Below are 23,417 nucleotides of genomic sequence, written 5' to 3'. Positions count from 1 at the left end.
CTTTGCCTCGGTGGATTCGGGGCCACTTGGGCTGGCGACCCACCGCCATGTCCCCCTCCCGCCCTCCCATGACTTTTGTTAAGTTTTGGACATCTGGTATCTGTCCTTAAGGGAGGGGTTCTGTCATGTCTGTATTATCATGTTTTGTTTTAAGTCATGTTTTGTTTAGTTTCCGTCTTTCACTCCCTTGTCTGGTCACCATAGCAACCATTAGTTTTCACCTGTCACGTCACGCACCTGTTTCACGTCTTGAGTCACGCACCTGTTTTCGTTAATCATGTCTGTGTTATTTAAGCTTTTCATTTTCTGTTGTTCGTCCTGACGACACCCTCGCATTTATGCCCCCTTGTCACACTCTGTCCACGTCTGCGCACTTCATGTCCATGCCAAGTAAGTTTGTTTATTATTGCCACAGTTAGTGTTTTTTATTGTTCATAGTTTTTTGCCCCCGTGCAAGTCTTTTGTTTTCATTAGTCAAGTTGTACATCCGCCTTGAGCGCGCCTTTTGTTCTTTTGTTAGTGTAAAATAAATAATGTCTTCACCTTCACGCCATGTCTGGTCCAAATGCTCATTTGCACCACGGGAGAACAAACCACGTCAAAGTCCTAGTCCTGACAGTGTTGTGTTAATTTAGTAATATGAAAGTGTTGTTGTTTTATTTCATTTATAATTAATTGAACACAACATTAAACCGAGTACAAGACCAAATGTGCCAGATTTTGCTAATGTATTGTGTTGATTAACAATAGGAAATATATGACAATGATTTACTCGTCAATTACTTTATTTTATTTATAAAAGTTAAGACCCAAAATTAAAAGGCATACAAGAGCCCATGTATTTAAAAAGTATTAGTTTGCATTTCTCTTGAAGGACTTGGATGAATAAAGGCAGACACAACGTCTTCAAATCATGTCAGACTCGAGGTGGACTGTTGGCCTGAAACAGTTTGTCAGCACTGGGACCTGAAAAATACTCCTGACCTAAAAATACTCATACATAAAAACAAAACAAAAAAGAGCAAACAGGTGAAAGTAACGAGAAAAAGTTGCAATGAATTGACTCTTATAATACAAGGTGTTTTTTTTCCTTTAAAGCTGTCATTGCTCAAAAAATAATAATGAATCAAAATAATGTTGTAATGAATTATTGACCTATTGAAGGCTCCTATTACTGCACATTAAAAATTCTACTTTGAAATATTTGTTGGGGGAAATATTACATATTTTGTGTGTTTGCATATAAAAGGCAACATTTTCTTTGACAAAAATAGCATAAAATATAAAATATATTAACGTATAATTGACGGATAGATCTGAAGTTGATATCGAAGTTTATTGGTTTAAAGTTAAAAAAATAAAAATAGCGTATGATGTTGTGGGAGAACACCTTGCAGCCCTAACTCGGGGCGGGGCGGGGTTTGGTGGCTGCATTCGGGCGGAAGGCGGGGTACACCCTGGACAAGTCGCCATCTCTTCACAGGGCCAACACAGATAGACAACATCCACACTTATATTCACACAGAAGGGCAGGGGTCTCAAACACGCGGCCCGCGGGGCAATTGCGACCTGCGCAACGTATTTTGCAGCCCGCACCTTAATATGAAAATGTATTGTTAGTACGGCCCGCAAGTTTTATATGAATGGCGCTTGAAAGCGTCATGCTTGTAAACCCTCCTGATTTTTCCGGGAGACTCCCGAATTTCAGTGCCCCTACCGGAATTCTCCAGGGGCAACCATTCTCCCGAATTTCTGCCGTTTTTCACCCAGACAACAATATTAAGGGTGTGCCGTGACGGCACTGCCTTTAGCGTCCTCTACAGCCTGTACAAACAGCGTGCCAGCCCAGTCACATGTTGTATTTGGCTTCTGTAGACACACGTAAGTGACTACAAGACATGCTTGATCAATAGCCATACAGGTCACACTGAGGGTGGCCGTATGAACAAATTTAACACTGTTACAAATATGCGCCACACTGTGAACCCACACCAAACAAGAATGACAAACACATTTCGGGAGAACATCCGCACCGTAACACAACATAAACACAACAGAACAAATACCCAGAATCCCATGCAGCCCAAACTCTTCCGGGCTACAATATACACGCCCGCTACCACCTAACTCCGCCCCACCCCGAGTTAGGGCTGCAAGGTGTTCTCCCAAACATTATACGCTATTTTTATTTTTTTAACTTTAAACCTAAAAACTTTGATATGAACTTGAGATCAATCCGTCAATTTTACGTTAATATATTTTATATTTTATGCTATTTTTGTCAAAGAAAATGTTGCCTTTTATATGCAAACACACAAAATATGTAATATTTCCCCCAACAAATATTTCAAAGTGGGATTTTTAATGTGCAGTAATTGGAGCCTTCAATAGGTCAATAATTCATTACAACATTATTTTGATTCATTATTATTTTTTGAGCAATGACAGCTTTAAAGGAAAAAAACACCTTGTGTTATAAGAGTCAACATTGCAACTTTTTCTCGTTACTTTCACCTGTTTGCTCTTTTTTGTTGTTTTTATGTATGAGTATTTTTAGGTCAGGAGTATTTTTCAGGTCCCAGTGCTGACAAACTGTTTCAGGCCAACAGTCCACCTCGAGTCTGACATGATTTGAAGACGTTGTGTCTGCCTTTATTCATCCAAGTCCTTCAAGAGAAATGCAAACTAATACTTTTTAAATACATGGGCTCTTGTATGCCTTTTAATTTTGGGTCTAAACTTTTATAAATAAAATAAAGTAATTGACGAGTAAATCATTGTCATATATTTCCTATTGTTAATCAACACAATACATTAGCAAAATCTGGCACATTTGGTCTTGTACTCGGTTTAATGTTGTGTTCAATTAATTATAAATGAAATAAAACAACAACAACACTTTAATATTACTAAATTAACACAACACATCAGTTTAGGTAATCCTAATCTTGTGTGATGACTGTATTATGATGATAGTATATATCTGTATCATGAATCAATTTAAGTGGACCCCGACTTAAACAAGTTGAAAAACGTATTGGGGTGTTACCATTTAGTGGTCAATTGTACAGAATATGTACTGTACTGTGCAATCTACTAATAAAAATTGCAATCAATCAATCAATCAATCAATCAATCAATCAATCAATCAATCAATCAATCAATCAATCCCTGCATATTTACTGTCATGATTTTGCTCGTGTTGTGTTATAATTAAATTAAGTAATTAATTCATTCATTTATACAGCACACATTCTCATATTGTGTATCAATTATGATACATTGTTATATTGTTATATTGCTAGAACGTCTGTAGGGCCAAACTGTTACTGCATTCACTTCTTGTAGTTGTGTATCTTCACCTTACTAAACGTGAACAGGTGAATAATACTCTCCCCTCTTCTTATCAGCTGCAGAAATTTAAATATTGTTTGTACGTTCAAGTGTTAAAAAAGTATAAAATGTTGTTTTGAAAAGAAGTTCCTTTCTTGGGAGGTAGCGGAATGTCATCATCATCCGTGATTGGTTAAATGTTGAAATATGCTAATGAGGCCGGAAGTAAACCAGCCGTCCTGTCATTGGCCAAATATTAAATGTGTTGAAGAAAGTTGGACAGAGGCGGATCTGATTGGCTTAGAAAGTGTGAGATGTTGGAATAAGGCACGCTGATTGGTTCATATCACCCCGGTGTTGAACATATTGACGGACTATCAGCGCTCAAAAGTCCGTGACTGGTCAATTTATAATATGACATGTGTTTTTGTAGCCGGGTAAGATGGCAAAAACAGCCCAAAGATGGATAAATATTAGACAGGTTAGGGTAAATTGAACTGAAAGTGAAATAAAAACCATTTCTTTTTTGCAAGAAGTGAGAAACAGCGCCCTCTGGCGTGAGTGTAAAAGCTTACAGCACCTGGTATTCCCAGGCGGTCTCCCATCCAAGTACTAACCAGGCCCGACCCTGCTTAGCTTCCGAGATCGGGCGTGTTCAGGGTAGTATGGCTGTAAGCCGAAAGACGAGGTAGAACCAACCTTTTTAAATGGAACTCTTACAGACGGGATGGGAGACAATTATTATTTATCTTAGAGCCTGTCGCGCATGCGTACACTAATGTGCTTGTTCTGGCTGTGTGAGGTGCAGCTCTCCATCCATTGTCTACCGCTTGTCTCTTTTGGGGTGGCAGGGGGTGCTGGATCACAGCTCTCAACACTGCTTTATGCGTAGGGACCGTCAATAAATCAACATTGCCTTGAAAAATTTATATCTGCTACATCAAAACACTGACTCATCTAAAAGAAGGTAAATAATTAGTCATACCTCCTTATTGTGCATGCCCATTATTTCATAATTTTAACATTATATCCATGTTTAATATAAAAAAAATAAGGATATTTTCCCAATAGTCTCCATGTCATGCAACTTAGTAACTTAATTCCACTTATTAGTCATGCTAACCTTTTAGTGTAACGCACACCCTTTTATTTTAAAATAGGGTTTTATTTAAAAAAAGTGTTTTAATAAAGATCATGTGCATGATATGTCTTATACAGATAATTATCAACATTTTTATTAGCTCCAAATGAGAGTCAAGTTGGTTTTATGTTGGATAGTCGTAGTTGTTGCGGGAGCTAAAAATGAAACCATGGTTTTCAATATTACCAATTTATATAAAATCCAATTGAACTTACATTTTAAAACAAAAAAGGTGTGAAACACATTAGAGAAAACACTTCAAATATCAAGTGAATTTGGGATTTTAGGTCATATGACCAGGAATCTATTGAAAATAAACATTTGTTTTTAATATCAAAATGTTTTTGATCCTATTTTAAAATAAAAGGACTAATATAAAGTGGAATTTGGTTACTAAGTTGCATGATGACATGGAGGCTTTTAAAACAAATAAATATTGTTTACATTAAAAAAATATTTAAATTATAAAATCAGGAACGATATTAAAACTGTAGGACTATTTATTTGACCTCCTTTTAGATGAATCAGTGTTTTGATGTAGCAGATATACATCTTCGAAGACAATAGTAATTTATTGACGGTCCCTAAGCATAAAGTAGTGTTGAGAGCGGCACCTCTCCTGCAATCTCCCCGCAGCATGAGAGAGCAGTGTGGGCACAGTGAGGGGGAGCTTCCGCTGGAGCTCCGGAGGCAAATATCCACCGTGAAAGCAACTTGACCGCCGTAGCAAAGGAAGACAATCACACAGACAGAAAAAGCACATTAGTGTACGCATGCGCACCAGGCTCTTAGATAATTAGTCATTTTCTCCCATCCCGTCTGTAAGACTTCCATTTAAAAAGGTTGATTTTACCTCGTCTTTCGGCTTACGGCCATACTACCCTGAACACGCCCGATCTCGTCCGATCTTGGAAACTAAGTAGGGTCGGGCTGGTTAGTACTTGGATGGGAGACCGCCTGGGAATACCAGGTGCTGTAAGCTTTTACACTCACGCCAGAGGGCGCTACAAAGTGCTGAGACTACAGCTGTTGTGATTCATGTATTGCTTTAATTGCAACTATTCCAAAATAAGTGAATATATTCGGTTATTATAATAAAATTCCACTTAATATTTACAACTACAGTTGAAAGTACAAACCTTTACAACAGGATTTAAAACACAAATACCAACTAGAGCAATATTTAGATTGATTTAAAAATAATGGTGTGGTCTTTTGCAGTCAGTCAACCTCGCCCACGCCTCCTACCACTCCGTCCTGCATGAAGCTGAGGAGCCACGACTCGTCTCGCTCTGATCAGCCAACTTATCATTTAAAGGGGTCATATAAGATACTGTTTATTTACCAAAATAAGTTGTATGTCTTTGTTTTGAAAATGTACAAGTTTATTTTTATTTTCAGAATGTTGAAATAGTTGTACCGGGGGTGGAGAGGGAAAGAGCTGGTTACTTGTTTCTCTCGCAAGATCTCGAAAGAGCTGGTTAGTTGTTTCTCTCGCGAGATCTGACAAGACTGCGCGCGAACCAAACAGGGCGAGGATAAAGCAAGATGGCGTCTGACGGTGAAGACGTTATTGCAGTCGTCACAGTTCAGTGTTCTTAATCTGTGCGTCCATGTACACATATATGTCCTTTATTACACTCTATTAAATAGAGTCATAATAACTGTTTGTATATTAGTCTGAGCGCACTTTGATGCTTCTCCAGCTAGCTTAGCTTGCTAGTTAGCTTAGCTTGTTTGCTGCTAACAAAGAGAGACGGAAGTGATGAAAACACATCGCTAAGCAGAGATCAAGTGTGAGTGTAAAGTGTTGTGATTGTGTGAAAATGTGCGAAAGAACCATAGCAGAGTACGAGGAGGAACTTTGTCCAACAAAAGAGGAGAAGGAGCGACAACATGAAAAACATCAAGTTGTGTTACACACAACAGGTTTGTTTACTTCTTACTCTCACATCTTTACTAACTTTATATTTATTATGAACACTTTTCTTCAATAGATTGTCTATAGGAAGATGAATTGTCATGTGAGGATGTTCAGACACACAATATTTATGAGAGGTTGATGTTCCTCTCAGTTTGTAACAAAGTGTATCAACATGTTTACACAAAACTAAGACAAAGTCAGAGTCAGTTACCATGGTAACTGACGCTGTAAACCTAGCCTGCTAGCTGGCAGGTTTGACAAGTTATTTATGTGTGTAAAAGCTATACTGACCTGTTATTTCCTTCATATTGGTGCAGCCATTAACCTACTACAACACCTGCTACATTAACCTACTACAGGGGTCGGCAACCTTTACCACTCAAAGAGCCATTTTGACCCGTTTCACAAATTAAAGAAAACAATGGGAGCCACAAAACTCTTTTGAAATTTAAAATGAAATAACACTGCATACAAAGTTTATTTTTGCTTTGTGCTATGTATAAACCAGGGGTCTCAGACACGCGGCCCGTACCTTAATATGAAAATGTAATGTTAGTGCGGCCCGTGAATTTTATATGAATGCTGCTTGACAGCATCACACTTGCCAACCCTCCCGATTTTTCCGGGAGACTCCCGAATTCCAGGGTAACTATTCTCACGAATGTCTGCTGATTTTCACCCTAACAACAGTAATAAGGGCGTGCCGTGATGGCACTGCCTTTAGCGCCCTCTACAACCATTTGTACATGCAGCGTGACAGCCCAGTTACATGTTGTATGCGGCCTCTGCAGACACACATGAGTGACTGCAATGCATACTTGGTCAACAGCCATACAGTTCACACTGAGGGTGGCTATATAAACAACTTTAACACTGTTACAAATATGCGCCACACTGTGAACCCACACCAAACAAGAATGACAAACACATTTCGGGAGAACATCCGCATTGTAACACAACATAAACACAACAGAACAAATACAATACGTGTGTCGGTTGAGGTGGGTGGGGTTTGGTGGTAGCGGGGGTGTACAATGTAGCCCGGAAGAGTTAGGGCTGCATAGGATTCTGGGTATTTGTTCTGTTGTGTTTATGTTGTGTTACAGTGCGGATGTTCTCCCGAAATGTGTTTGTCATTCTTGTTTGGTGTGGGTTCACAGTGTGGCGCATATAAGTAACAGTGTTAAAGTTGTTTTATACGGCCACCCTCAGTGTGACCTGTATGGCTGTTGACCAAGTATGCCTTGCAGTCACTTACGTGTGTAAGCAGAGGCCGCATACAACATGTGACTGGGCCGGCACGCAGATAGTATGGTGAAAAAGTGGACGCGACGACAGGTTGTAGAGGACGCTAAAGGCAGTGCCATCACGGCACGCCCTCAATGTTTTTGTCCGGGTGAAAATCGGGGAATGTTTGCTCCGGGAGAGACACTGAAATCTGGAAAAATCGGGAGGGTCAGCAAGTATGCAGCTGAGCCGCATCAGAGTGATCAAAGAGCCGCATGCGGCTTTGGAGCCGCGGGTGTCCGACCCTTGACCTACTACAACACCTACTACATTGACCGACTCGATGTAGTGTGCATGCTGACTACTAGGTTGTGAGTTCAAACCCCGACTGAGTCATACCAAAGACTATAAAAATGGGACCCATTACCTCCCTGCTTGGCACTCAGCATCAAGGGTTGGAAGTGGAAGTTAAATCACCATAAAAGTTATTGCACCGCTGCTGCTCACTGCTCCCCTCACCTCCCAGGGGGTGATCAAGGTTAATGGGTCAAATGCAGAGAACAATCAGGTCAAACCTAGTGTGTGTGTGACAATCATTGGTACTTTAACTTTTTAATGTGGCAGTGATTGTGGAAAAAACAAAGCCTGATCTAAAGATGACATCTTGATCTCATACCATCTCAAACCAATTGGCTGTTCATTATTAAGTGAATTGTCTTAAAGTCGCTTAAATTTGTCTTTAACCAAGCAACACTAAGTTTTATCCAGTTACTCAATTAATCGAAAACATTTCCAGTAGAACACTTGATTAATGACATTTTCAATAGCCACAGCCCTATATTTCATGTACGATTTAATATTTAGCATGTAGGAGTTCAAATGTGATTTGTTTGTGTCCTGTAGACATCCATCAGCTGATTGGACACCAAGAAGAATGTCTCCCTCATCTGCAGGGAGACAGTTTCACTTCAGAGGATCCACAGCCCTCACACATGAAAGAGGAAGAGGAGAGAGAGTGTCCTGTAGGGCAGGAGGAGGATGATGTCAGCAAGTTTCCACTGACTGTTGTCTCTGTGAAGACTGAAGAGCATGAAGACAAAGCACCTGAGTCCTCACAGCTTCATCACAGTCCAAGTAAGCACAACATCCACATATCATCTAATACAATATAAATACAAGTCCACTTGCAATGGAGCCAATGGGAGGTCCTCTATAACCATCCAAAATACACCAACAATACTCCATTTGCATTTTGTGGCTTGAATGTCCACCAAGTGTTAGTTGAGTTGAGTTGACTTGACTTTGAGTTCATTTGGAACATGCAAGCATACAACATGATACATCACACATGCATGCATACAACATGATACATCACACATGCATGCATACAACATGATACATCACACATGCATGCATACAACATGATACATCACACATGCATGCATACAACATGATACATCACACATGCATGCATCCAACATGATGCATCACACATGCATGCATACAACATGCATGTGCTATAGTACTGTATTCAGTGCTGTAGCCTTAACAGACATTATAACAAAATGAAAACAATGGAAAACAAAAAACAAAAACAAATGAGCATTGGACTTTCTTTTTCTTTCTTTTTTTTTTACATATTTGAAAATATGCATTGTGGGACGCCATAGCAGGATGGAGATCACTCAGTGTTAAAAGCCATGGAATAAAAGTATGTTCTTAAGAGCGATTTAAAAACAGGAAGAGAGGAGGCCTGTCTAACACTCAGAGGTAAGTCGTTCCAGACCTTGGGAGCAGCAACGGCGAAAGCTCTGTCACCTCTAAGCTTCAGCCTTGTGTCAGGGACCGTCAACAGCAGCTGATCGGCTGATCTTAGGGATCGGGTGGGGCAGTAAGGCTGAAGGAGGTCGGAGAGATATGTTGGAACGAGGTTGTTTAGACATTTAAAAACAAATAGTAGGAGTTTAAAATGTATTGGGTAACGCACAGGGAGCCAGTGAAGGGACGCTAATATAGGGGTGATGTGCTCACACCTGCGGGTCTGTGTTAGCAGACGAGCAGCAGAGTTCTGCACGAGCTGCAGGCGGGCGAGGGAGTCCTGGCTAATGCCTACATACAGGGTATTGCAGTAGCCTAGACCAGTCAAGATAAAGGCATGGATTAATTTCTCAAGATCATGTCCTGACAGAAACGGTTTCACTTTCGCTGTTTGGCGTAGTTGATAAAAGCTTTTTTGTACAACGCTGCTGATTTGTTTTTCAAACTTAAAATCTGAGTCAAACATTACCCCCAGGTTTGTGACACAGTCACTAAGTCACTAAGATACTAATTTATATATTAAATGTAGCTTTGATGTGGCAAGCTACTTTTGCAGTGTAGCTTGTAGTGTAGCGTGCTACAATTCTCTGAGGATAGCTTAGCTCCATTTAATTGAGAGTAACTTGTAGCTTAGCTTACTACATTGTCCAGGTAGCTTGCCCATCACTGTCTATTTGGCCTAGCTCACATGTCAATAGTTTGAATACTGCAAACTTCAATACAGTAACACCTCATTTGTTCTGCAGACGTCCAGCGGGTGTCAGCGGGGAGTCATGAAGAGGAGTGGCACACCAGTGTGGGACAGAAGGAGCTACAGGCCCCCTCCCACATTAAAGAGGAGCAGCTTCATGATGAAGATGAAGCTCAGTCCTTACAGCTTCATCACAGTCAAAGTGAGGAGAACAGAGGGGCGGAGCTTGTAAGTCAACACATCACAGAAGCTGATGGAGAGCATTGTGAAGATATCAAGTCAGAACCAGACAGCATCTTTGCTCCACTGTCAGACATGGACCACATGATGTCACACTCTTCTGATCACAGTGACCACATCCAAAAACCTTTGGAGAGTAAAAATGACTCTAAAGGTGATACGAGACATCACACTAACAACAAACACTTTGACTGCTCTGAATGTGGGAAATCATTTAGACTGAAGAGTGATTGTACAAGACACATGAGAACACACACTGGAGAGAAACCTTTTACTTGCTCTGTTTGTAAGAAGAGTTTCTCCAGAAAGGGTGTCATGACCAGACACATGAGGAGGACACACACTGGAGAGAAACCTTTTGCCTGCTCAGCTTGTGCTAAAAGATTCAACACTAAGTATGCAATGACCACACACATGAGAACACACACAGGTGAGAAACCTTTTACTTGCTCTGTTTGTAAGAAGAGTTTCTCCAAAAAGGAACGCATGACCACACACATGAGAACACACACTGGAGAGAAACCTTTTGCTTGCTAAGCTTGTGCTAAAAGATTCATCACGAAGAAGGAAATTATATTGCACATGAGAACACACACACGTGAGAAACCTTTTACTTGCTCTGTTTGTAAGAAGAGTTTCTCCAGAAAGGGTGACATGACCACACACATGAGAACACACACTGGAGAGAAACCTTTTGCTTGCTCAGCTTGTGCTAAAAGATTTAACACTAACAATGACATGATAGTACACATGAGAACACACACAGGTGAGAAACCGTTTACTTGCCCTGTTTGTAAGAAGAGTTTCTCCAGAAAGGAATGCATGACCACACACATGAAAACACACACTGGAGAGAAACCTTTTGCTTGCTCAGCTTGTGCTAAACGATTCAACACCAAGTATGACATGATATTACACATGAGAACACACACAGGTGAGAAACCTTTTACTTGCTCTGTTTGTAAGAAGAGTTTCTCCAGAAAGCAAAACATGACCACACACATGAGAACACACACTGGAAAGAAACCGTTTAGTTGCACTGTGTGTGATAAAAGGTTCAGGTATAAGTATCAGGCCAGTAAACACAAGTGTGTAACAGTCATGGAAGCTGCAGGGATTTAAAAACACTTAAACAGCTGTAACAAACGCACCCATGTTCTCCTGGTGTCTCTGCCACTACGCAAATTAAGGAGTCACGGGTGGGACCTGATATTCAGCTGGAAATAATTAATACAGTAAATAAACACAAGACATGTATAACTATTAGCCACAACACAACCAGGCTTATATTTAATATGCCACAAATTAATCCCGCATAACAAACACCTCCCCCCTCCCGTCCATATAACCCACCAATACATCTCAAACACCCGCACAAAACACTCAATCTCACAGCCCAAAGTACCGTTCACATCCCCAAAGTTCATATAACACATATATTTCCCCAAAGTCCCCAAAGTTGCGTACGTGACATGCACATAGCGGCACACACGTACGTGCAAGCGATGACATGTTTGGAAGCCGCAGCTACGTACTCTCGGTACCGCGTCTGCGTATCCAACTCAAAGTCCTCCTGGAAAAAGTCTCTGTTGTCCCGGTTCTCCACAGGCCAATGGAAAGTCCACAAAAAAGGTAAAGAATGAGGATTCTTCCATGAAGTGGCTCCGTAGCAAAAAACGCTGGGTCTGACAGGTGCTCCTAGGTGGTTTGTGACCTCAATTTCCACTTCTGCCCGGTCTGATAGCACCGGATGCCTTTTATATCCCCACATTTTATTATGTTACATATTTAATAGTAACATGATTATTTAATACGCCTGTAACAGTTTATAATAAGTACATGGATGACATAATAAGTATATATATATATATATATATATTTATTTTCCCAGCTGAGCACAAGTTAATTGTGACTGGCAATATTTATTATATATATATACGCCTCGATGGACCACTATGGCCATCACACAGTGATTGTGCTAAATGTAGTTTAAAAACACAGCATGTTTAATATGAATGTATATTTGATGTTGTATGTAGTGCTTCTCATCTTCTAGTCTTATATGTTGTCCTGTGCTTACTTTTTAAGTTGTGTGCATGTATTGAATATTATATATGTAGCTACATTTTTTTTTCTCATCTTTGAAGAGAAGACATCTTATTAGTTTCATTTGGGTTTTTTTCCACACATTTTTCCATTGCATTTTATTGATGTTATTATCCAATTAAAAGTATGAATGAATAAAATGGTAAACAAAATGTGGACTCTGGTAGATTAGCAGCATTGTTACATCATGGATGTTAACTACTGCAAAACATCAACAAAGAAGAAAAATGCTGAAGTTAGCAACACATCACTGAACTTTAGAGCCATCGTGAGTGGAGTTGCTTGTTTTTATTGCTGCATTTGTACTTATTTCACCTCACATCTTCACTTTTAATCCTAAAGTCTTCTTCACATATATTGTTGTAGGCTTCTAACATTTATGTTTCTGATGTGTGTGTGTAGTCTGTGGAAAGGGTTGTTGTCCCTTGTGGATCCAATTGTTCACTTGCACACATACATCTTCATCATCATCATCATCATCATCATCATCACTGGTCCGCTACTGGACGAAACCTTAGCATTAATGTTTTAATATAAGTGTGACCTCATTATTCCTTGATAATAAGACTAAAAATACAGATTTAAGCACTGTATTAGAGTGCCTCTTGTAGTACTCCAACTCGCCACACTGAGAAGTGGGGGCGATCAAGAGCTAGCAGATGCATGTAACTATCATGTTTTATCAGCGAGGAAGACAGCATTTGTGTTTACTTTTTTGTCAGATCCAAGTTTTAATGCTCTGCTGAATAAATGAATTACTATGGCTGCCAATATGGAGGATTATTTGTATATTTAAGATCAAATACTTCTCTTAACAGCTAGAAAAATGACACCACAATAAAAGTGAAACAGCAGCAGGACTCAGTAAATATTTTATTAATTGACTAATTAATAAATTATAAAGAGTAACATGACAGTGGATATTTCACAAGAGTTGACTAAAAAGTGTAAAATGGGAATGCTACATAAAATGCTTAACATAGACTGATACTGATACTGTGTAATCATTTATTTGTCCTAACATTATTTTGGGATATAAATTGATGTCCCCCCAATGTTAAACTCATTTCTATGCTCACTGTGTGAAGACTGGAGGTTAATGTACTAATAAAGTAAAAACATGTAGCACAAATGATGTGTATATATGCTAGCCAATAACAAGTCCGTCTGTAAGGCACACAAACACATTTATTCAACATCGTTATGATGTAACATGGAAGATGCTAACGTTAAGCATACAACCAAAACATACTTTAAAATGTTATTATTAATGTTTACTTTAAATGTATTTACTTGGAACATGTCAAAACTTTGCTCAAGTGATCAAGCGTCCAACATGAGTGGAAGAAGCAGAGCTTGTCTGGTCCCCCCCAGTGTAAAAACTAAATGCTTGTCTGGTCCCCCCCAGTGTAAAAACTAAATGCTTGTCTGGTCCCCCCCAGTGTAAAAAGTAAATGCCACTCAATGATGTGTTGAGTTGAGTTGAGTGTAATTATTTCTATGTGACATTTAAAACAAGCTCAGTTGGCCAAAGTGCTGTACAGACATAAGACATAAGGTGCACATAGTGTCACATTAACATGGTAACATAGGAGGATGAATACAATACAATAGTAAAATATACCTTAAAAGAAGTGCAGAATATATCACCTAAAATACTAAAATGTGATAAATAAATACAAAAGTATAAAACAAGAAATAATTAAAAACAGCCAAGATGCTGCCTAACTGGATTTGAACGCCAGGGAGTAAAAATATGTTTTTATATAGAAATAGTCTCAGAGACTGGGAGGATCTAATAGATAGTGGAAGGTTGTTCCACAGTCTGGGCCCTGCCACTGAGAAGGATCCATTTCCTCTGGTTTTTAGCCCAGTTTTTGGGACAGCCAGGAGGAGCTGGTCTGAAGACCTCAGGGTCCTGCTGGGTTAGGTTTAGGGTTACCCTAACCCCCTACTGTACTGTTTACTTGTTGAAATACCCTTTTTAGAGCAAATATCTACCCACATGGACACTTTGTTGCTGCCAAAAATGTATTTCAAGTAATATTTTGATATTGACACACAGGGGCGTCACTAGCTTTTAAGGACAGGGGGGGCTTAGCCCCCAGGAGATGCACAGGATGCGAGCGAACGTAGCGCACGAGCACAAATCTTCACAAACGTCTAACAAAGACTTAGAAATGATTCACTGTTATTATTATTATTTCAGTGGGTTTATTTTCAATGTGTGTTCAGTACAACAACAACAATGACATTTTGTTGACAGCATCAACAAGAAACAATGACTTGCATGATCCTTCAAGAGACACTGAAACACAATGAAAGTCATGGCATTAGCCTCGATGTTATTACTTCACAACATAGAGGCTAATGCCACCACTTTTGCTCACAATACAATAATTGTTTGTTCCCAAATATTTTGAAGTTGCACAGATTACATTTTGGGCACATATGTGACTAAAATGGTTGTAAATTCAAGCCCTGGAAATATTACTTAATTACTTGAATTAAAGTCATATCTGGACCGGGATAATTTGACTTATATATAATATATATATATATATATATATATATATATATATATATATATATATATATATATATATATATATATATATATATTATGGCAAGCCGTTAAGGAAATTAAATATATATGGAAGTCTGAATACTCCTCTCTGAGCTGCCACCTTAACGTGGTAGAGGAGTTTGCGTGTCCCAATGATCCTAGGAGCTATGTTGTCCGGGGGCTTTATGCCCCCTGGTAGGGTCTCCCAAGGCAAACTGGTCCTAGGTGAGGGATCAGACAAAGAGCAGCTCGAAGATCTCTATGAGGAACACTGACAAGGAACCCAGATTTCCCTCGCCCGGACGCGGGTCACTGGGGGGCTTAAGAATATTTTAGGGGGGCTTGAGCCCCCCTAAAATAGGCCTAACAACGCCAATGTTGACACATTTCATCTCTGCATACTCTACTAGAATACCCTTATGAGCATTACATATACTGTATATAAATCAAGTACCTATTTTACTGTTTACTTGTAGAAATACCCTTTACAAAGTTAAAATATGCCAAAACAACCACTTTGCTGCTGCCAAAAATGTATTTCAAGTAATATTTTGATATTGACACATCTCATCTCTGCATATTCTACTAGAATACCCTTATGAGCATTACATATATCAACACCTACTGTACTGTTTACTTGTTGAAATACCCTTTTTAGAGCTAAAAACTACCCAAATGGCCACTTTGCTGCTGCCAAAAATAGATTACAGACAATATTAACAATAATAACAAAATGTCAAAACATTTCTCTAAAAAACAATATTATACATTCTGAAAATATGAACGATAGCAAGAATATACCTACGACTTTCAGAAAAATTTCACGAGCAAACACTTTGTTTAAAAGGTTTCTACTGTACCAAAATTCTAAATAAGTAAATAAAAATGACTGATAAACACTGGAAAACTGTCACTGAATGTCTTAGTGTGATGTCATTCTGTCACAGACAAATGCTACACAGCTCCATGCTGGTGCTGAGAGGAAAAACATGTGTTATATTTGTGTATTTTTTTATATATATTTATATATGTATATATACACACACACATACATATATACAGTATACATATATACACACAAACACTCAATTTGACATACAAAATAACTACTAATTTTAAGAACAAGTTACAGTAATATATAATACATATAACATATAATATATATGTATATATAAAAAAAAATATATATATATATATATATTATATTATATATAGACATATAAACTATATGGGTATATATTTGCTCCAAAAAGGGTATTTCAACAAGTAAACAGTACAGTAGGTAGTTGATGTTGATATATGTAATGCTCATAAGGGTATTCTAGTCAAATATGCGATGTGTAAATATCAAAATATTACGTGGAATCACTTTTTGTCAGGCACTATTACATTTAATGACAATGTTACATAAATGAATACATCCAAACACGTTGTACATATTTATTATGTGCAGGAAGAAATAACAGTTACAATTGTGTGTATCTTCCAAACAAGAAAGAGGTTTTATCACATCACCATGGGACTAACAACACTCCTTTAAATCTCATCAATACCACAGAAGAGGCAAACTGTCCTTTTCCAGGCACCATAAAGTCTTAAATAATGTCAAACACGTAGCGATACAACAACCAGGAAGATAAAGTGTTTGTCTCACACCTACTAATCCACTGTGGACACACCAAGACACAAATGGAGGTTCAGTGACCTCTGCCAAGGAAACACATTTTTGTCAGCCATTCACATTTTGCCACAACACACATGAGGGAAAGTCCTAGTTGGAAATACTAATATTGTGTGTAAGTCACGTGATACATGTTGTGTGTAAGTCACCTGATACATGTTGTGTGTAAGTCACGTGATACATGTTGTGTGTAAGTCACGTGATACATGTTGTGTGTAAGTCACGTGATACATGTTGTGTGTAAGTCACGTGATACATGTTGTGTGTAAGTCACCTGATACATGTTGTGTGTCAGTCACGTGATACATGTTGTGTGTAAGTCACGTGATACATGTTGTGTGTAAGTCACGTGATACATGTTGTGTGTAAGTCACGTGATACAGGTTGTGTGTAAGTCACGTGATACATGTTGTGTGTAAGTCACGTGATACATGTTGTGTGTCAGTCACGTGATACATGTTGTGTGTAAGTCACGTGATACATGTTGTGTGTAAGTCACCTGATACATGTGTGTAAGTCACGTGATACATGTTGTGTGTAAGTCACGTGATACATGTTGTGTGTAAGTCACATGATACATGTTGTGTGTAAGTCACGTGATACATGTTGTGTGTAAGTCACGTGATACATGTTGTGTGTAAGTCACGTGATACATGTTGTGTGTAAGTCACGTGATACATGTTGTGTGTAAGTCACGTGATACATGTTGTGTGTAAGTCACGTGATACATGTTGTGTGTAAGTCACGTGTGTAAGATGCCAAAAAGAGATGTGAGTTGTTTTCAAGGCTTTGGTCCTGAAAAGATGGAAGGCTTTTGCTGGGCGCGGTGGATATTTGGAATGGAAGAAACCTTGGAGGGGACCACAAGTGGTAATGATGATGCCAGCCTATTTCATCCTAAACTTCATTGCAAAAGGACGCTTTCTTCTTTCCTTTATTTTTTTCCGGAAAAACATTTCGGCGACGGGGTTTTCAATTTAAAAGCTTTAATTTGCATTTTCTTTGCAGCCGACTTGCTTCCTCTCGTCGAAACGAGGAAGTGTCCTTCGGCCCGTTCAATTCCGGGTTGGGGTTGATGGAAGGAGTTTGGAAAAAAAAACAAATGTGAGAAAAGTTGGGCCCCCCGCGACGGTCCCCTTTCCTCTTTGGTCCGGGGTCTCCCCTTACGACTGTCCTTCGCCATTCTTTCCTCCTCTTTTTTAATATTTGTACAAAACTTCACTCGCCCAAAAAAAAAGAAAAGTTTTCGAAAAATGTGGTAGGGGGGGGGGCTCCAACAACTTTGCCGACTTTACGCTTGGTGACAGAAAAAAAGTTTTCGTGCACGACTTGAGTCCAGCTTTTCTTCCATGTTAAAATCGGTAATGATAACAATCTTTTTTCGTGTTTTTCTGAGGTAAAAAACAAAACAAAAAAAAAAGTTTCTCCCCCTTACCGTTAAACGCCGCCTCGGGAATGGGGGGGGGGAGGGAGAAAAGAAAAGGCCCTTTTTAGAAAAAATCTTTGACCTGGTCCTGGCTATTTGGGCGTGCTTCAGTTGGGACACAAAAAGCATGTAAAGGATCTTGGACTATTTTGGACAAAAAGCCTTCCCACCTGACTTGTCAATGTGCTGCAGAGACTGAGAGGGCATCATCTTCTACCACCACACAAACAAATGAAGCAAGAAAAGTCTTTTCCCAGCCTTGAAAAGGGAAGAGGCGGAGAGAAGCAGTTTGTCGCTACATGCGGAAACAAATGCCAAATGGTGTGTGTATCATCTAATAGTGGCCTTCAGATTTCTGTCCTGGGAGTTAAAGACATACACTTGGTTGTCTCCGGTACTGAGAAAGACATGATTCTGTAGTAAGGAGCCCACTTTCACAATACACCACTGTGATAAATAAGCAAACTCCTTCCTTCCATCTTTATTTACAGCGGAAGAGAGACCACCACTGTTTCCCGCGCCTCAAATTCTGACCAATAGCAGTTTGCATTTAGCGGTAGTCGCGTCATCAAGTCTTTATTTTGTCTCTTACTGTGGTGTTGCCTTTATTTTGATATGGCATACAGGATGTGATGTTATTATGCTTGACACATTGACTCCTCTGGAGAATAAACTGATCATTACAACTCATATTAGTCGATTAAAGAAAGTGAATTTTGGTTTGATTTATTGTTTGAAATACTTAAGTGTTAAACTATAGTATTGTTGTTACTTCAATGTTGACGCCAATCAAGCACTTGATGGCGTTGTGTTGCTAGACTAGCAAGCGGAAGTAGCGTTCATGAGGAGTTTCCATCATACAATTATTGATATTGTCTCTCAGTATGCAAAATAAAGGGACTTTGATTTATTGCATCAAATGTTAGTTGTAGTATTTACATGTTTTTCTTCAACAGTTGGGCAAGACAACCACAAGGTGGCGTAGGCCGCACCAGCACTTGTGTGGCTCAACCATGAAGAAGAAAACTATCCAATCAAAACATTTTCAAGAAAACTGTCATATTTCAATTCGCTTTGCTTGTTTGTTTTTTTTGCCATTTTTACAACTTTTATCCGGCTTTTAAATCAAGCCCAAATGGAGCTTTTTAACGAAAGTGATACATTTATGATGTTGAAAAGAAGTCAGTTTTAATTGTAAACACTGCAGATAAAATGACAAGACGCATGTAGCAGCTTTTTGTTTATAGCATTTCTTTGTTGCAAAGTAGTGTTGTTGAAGCAAGTCTTTAACTCTTTCATTGTTAATCATCAAATGTAAATAAACAAATGTAGATACTTTTTCTTATGCCTTCTGATCTCTCTCTCTCTCTCTCTCTCTCTCTCTCTCTCACTCTCTCTGTCTCTCTCTCTCTCTCTCTCTCTCTCTCTCTCTCTCTCTTAAATTTGCAAAAAAGTTTATAGTTAAAATGTTTGCAACATAACTTTCAAGCCATGCTTGTTTAAACTAATGTAAATTACTGATAATCAATGCTATCGCCTCAAATTGGCTATCATTAATTCAGTGTAGGGTTATAGACATCGTGTTGAAATCCCATGCTGTTCCAGGCGCTGTAGCTGTCAGTCAAGGTGCCTGTTTGTTAAATAGGAGATGTTGGGCTCAAATCCCGTCAGTGTCTTGATGATTTTTCTGTAACACTTTCTCAGTTTGTTTTCAAACCACATGAATGCAAGCCAAATTCTATTCGTTTTGAATAAAATCCCAATGGATCCACAGAGTTTGATGTTTACTGCAATGTTTTCTTCCAAAAAATGCCATTTTAAATGTGGATTGAACCAGGACTCAGAAAGAAACACTACTTCAGATGGGTTCCAAATCACTTTGTTTCAAGTAGTTTGTCTGGATATTCACCAGAGTAAGCATCCTGGAGATTAAGACAGCAGAGTGGCGCAGCGGAAGCGTGCTGGGCCCATAACCCAGAGGTCGATGGATCGAAACCATCCTCTGCTATGATTTAGGTTTCAGTTGTCTATTTGACTGGTTCTTAATTTGAAAGCAAGGCCAACACTCATTCAGACTGCAGCTGTCTTCTCTAACTCTTTGGGAATTACACCTATGATTCCTGCTAAAAGAGAGGTTAAACATCTTATCAGTCAATCCAAACAGTACAGTTGCAATCCATTGAAAGCCCTGAGAATACAGTGACTTGAATGAATGAGAAATTTCACAGGTTTGTGCGTGACATTTTCATGGAACCCAGCATTCATGATGTTGAAGCCTGAGGTCTGCCTATATGAGAACCCTCTAAATTTGGTGTCGTGTGTGCTCGGCTGTACATGAGGTGGTCAGCTATGTTGCAAACTACTTTATGATGAAACACAGGACCTTGCTATCATTTATTTCCTTGCTTATTTATAAAGGTGTTGGAGCCAAATTTCCCTATTTGTTTATAATGCTTTTATTTTATTTTCTCTAATTGATTGTTGGGTTCAGCATGTTGTATTTCCTTTTTTGGCAGATTGCTCCGCCCACTTCCTGTTAAGAACCAGGAAGTGTCGACAGGGAGGGGACTGTTGCTATGGTGGGGTTACCATGGCAGCCTCCTTAAATTGAGTTCAGGTGTGAGCATGGGCAGGGCGATTGGAGGACAAACAGTTTTCGACCGTGTGGTGTCGTGTCGTGTCATATCATATCGTGTTGTGTCATGTGGTGACAATGCTGGTATAATGTGCCATTCAAGGTTAGCATACTTTGTTATATAACTTACATTTGGTTTAATTTAGATAGTTTGTAATAAACGGATTGTCATATCCAAACACAGTTCTACAGTACTGGACATTCTATCATTTACACGCGTCAAACTGGTCAACACAGTCGCCCTCGGTACCAGCCCAAAGGTAAGGGCTGTACAAAAGGTAAGAAGGAAAGTAAAAAGACGGCCAATGGAAAACATGGTGCTCGCTAGTCTTATTGCTGTTATTAGCTGCATTGCATTTCTTGCCTTTTGTGGATGTTGTTAAATCCCTTGTGCACGTAGAATGTGTTCTACTTTGTAGCATGTTTTGTCTGTCGCAGCCCGCATTTCAAACGTTCTTCCTCTTAACCGAGTTTAGAAAATTCTAATGTATGCTGACCTTGAATGGAACATTGTCACGACACGCACGGCCAAAAACTGTTTGTGTCCTCCATGCAATCGCCCCGAGTGCTCCCACCTGAACCCAATTAAATGACGTTACCATGGCAACCGCACCATAGCAATGGTCCCATCCCTGTCAACACATTTCAGCATGAACAGAGGCCAGCAATCAATGAGAGAAAACAAAATAAAAACAATATGAACAAATAAGGAAATTGGCTCCTACAGTATGCAAAGTAAATGTCTGTGGGATGATGTACAATACTGGCTTGTGCCTGACACTCCAAACTTTGATTGATATTGATATTGTTTTGGGGATGTTTAAAAAGAAAACATACATTAAAAATGTTTAAAACCCAATAATGGGAATTTTTGTTTTATCCACGAATGTAAGTTTGTAAAAATAAAAAATAAACATCCTTCCACAAACAATTCAGCCTTTTTCTCTCACTTTTATATTGCATAAAGGTCTGGGGACATACATATAAAACAATCATCCTATTACAAAAGAGAGTAATAAAGATCATTAATAAAATGGATTATAGAGACCCAACAAATAATTCATAAAGTCACACATTTTAAAATGGTATAAAAGACAAGTGTTCAAATGATGTATAAAGTAAATAATAATATGCTTCCTGAAGTGGTCCAGAAGATGTTTCACATGTGAACCAGTACATATGTACATCATATAAAGGTGATCATCTATGGGATCATTACCAAGTAGAAAAACAAATATGGAATACTTCAATATTTCAAACTATCTAATCTATAAATGTAGGAGCATATTAAAAAGATAGTTACACAAACAACAATGATGTCACACATGTTATATGTGCTGATGTTGTTAGAAAGTCAACATTAAAGTCTTGACAGTTTATTTCAAATCCTGCAGTTTCATTTGCTGCTGCTGTTCTCACCAGCACACTTGTGTTTCTTACACTGGTACTTAGAAGACAATCTTTCACCACACACACTGCAACTCAACACTTCCTCTCCTGGGTGTCTTCTCATGTGTCTTTTCAAAGAAAAAGGTTTTTCACCAGTGTGTATTCTCATGTGTCTTTTCAAAGATTGCCTTTTAGTAAAACCTTTACCACAGATTGAACAAGAAAAAGGTTTTTCACCAGTGTGTTTTTTCATGTGCATTTTCACACTCTGACTTTGTCTAAACTCTTTACCACAAGTTGAACAGGAAAAAGGTTTTTCACCAGTGTGTGTTCTCATGTGCATTTTCACATTTTGACTCTGTGTAAAACCTTTACCACAGTTTGAACAGGAAAAGGGTTTTTCACTAGTGTGTGCTCTCATGTGTCCTTTCAAATGTTGACTTTGTGTAAAACTTTTACTACAGATTGAACAGATACAAGGTTTTTCACCAGTGTGTGTTCTCATGTGTCTTTTCACACTGTGACTTTGTGTAAAACCTTTACCACAAGTTGAACAGGAAAAAGGTTTTTCACCAGTGTGTATTCTCGCGTGTACTTTCAAATGTTGACTTTGTGTAAAACCTTTACCACAAGTTGAACAGGAAAAGGGATTTTCACCAGTGTGTGCTCTCATGTGTCCTTTCAAATGTTGACTTTGTGTAAAACCTTTACCACAGGTTGAACAGGAAAAGGGTTTTTCACCAGTGTGTATTCTCATGTGTATTTTCAAAGATCGCCTTTGTGTAAAACCTTTACCACAGAATGAACAAGAAAAAGGTTTTTCACCAGTGTGTGTTTTCATGTGTACTTTCATATTGCAACGGTCATTAAAGGTTTTGTCACAGTGAGAACATGTGAAGTGAGTGTTGTCAGTGTGACATGTTGCATCATCTTTAGAGTCTTCATCATCAGTGTCAGGAGAGTGTGACGTTGTGTCCTCACTATCTGATAGTGGAGCTAAGATCTTGTCTGCTTGTGATCCTCCACAGTGGTCTCCATCAGCTTCTGTTGTCATGTGTTGTGTTGAGCTGCTGCTTGGAGGCTCCGCCTCTCTCTTCTCCTCACTTTCACCTTTGACCTCATCATCTTCACTCTTCACAGGGACACCAGTCACTGGGAACTCCACCAGTCCTTCAATATGATCTCCCTCCTGACTAACGCTGTGTTCTTCCTCTTCCTCTTTAATGTGGGGGGTCAGTGA

The 23,417-nt window shown here is 39.0% G+C and overlaps 2 protein-coding genes and 2 pseudogenes across 3 annotated transcripts in view; 2 read left to right on the top strand and 2 right to left on the bottom strand.

The window, feature by feature from the left end:
• The window catches only part of LOC133570505 (uncharacterized), a 490,167-nt gene that overhangs the window by 379,619 nt on the left and 87,131 nt on the right, over nt 1–23,417 (bottom strand). The window lies entirely within an intron of this gene.
• Nucleotides 3,902–4,010, bottom strand: LOC133571219 (5S ribosomal RNA; annotated as a pseudogene).
• Nucleotides 5,339–5,456, top strand: LOC133571221 (5S ribosomal RNA; annotated as a pseudogene).
• On the top strand, nt 6,004–10,911 carry LOC133570509 (uncharacterized). Its single transcript, XM_072916545.1, has 3 exons — nt 6,004–6,403; nt 8,529–8,759; nt 10,190–10,911. The coding sequence occupies exons 1-3, from the start codon at nt 6,301–6,303 to the stop codon at nt 10,909–10,911; spliced, it is 1,056 nt and encodes a 351-aa protein (XP_072772646.1). The 5' UTR covers nt 6,004–6,300.

The sequence above is a fragment of the Nerophis lumbriciformis genome, linkage group LG28 (assembly GCF_033978685.3).
Source record: "Nerophis lumbriciformis linkage group LG28, RoL_Nlum_v2.1, whole genome shotgun sequence".
NCBI lineage: Eukaryota > Metazoa > Chordata > Actinopteri > Syngnathiformes > Syngnathidae > Nerophis > Nerophis lumbriciformis.
The sequence above is the reverse complement of the archived record's forward strand: the minus strand, read 5'-3'. Positions and strand labels throughout refer to the sequence as shown.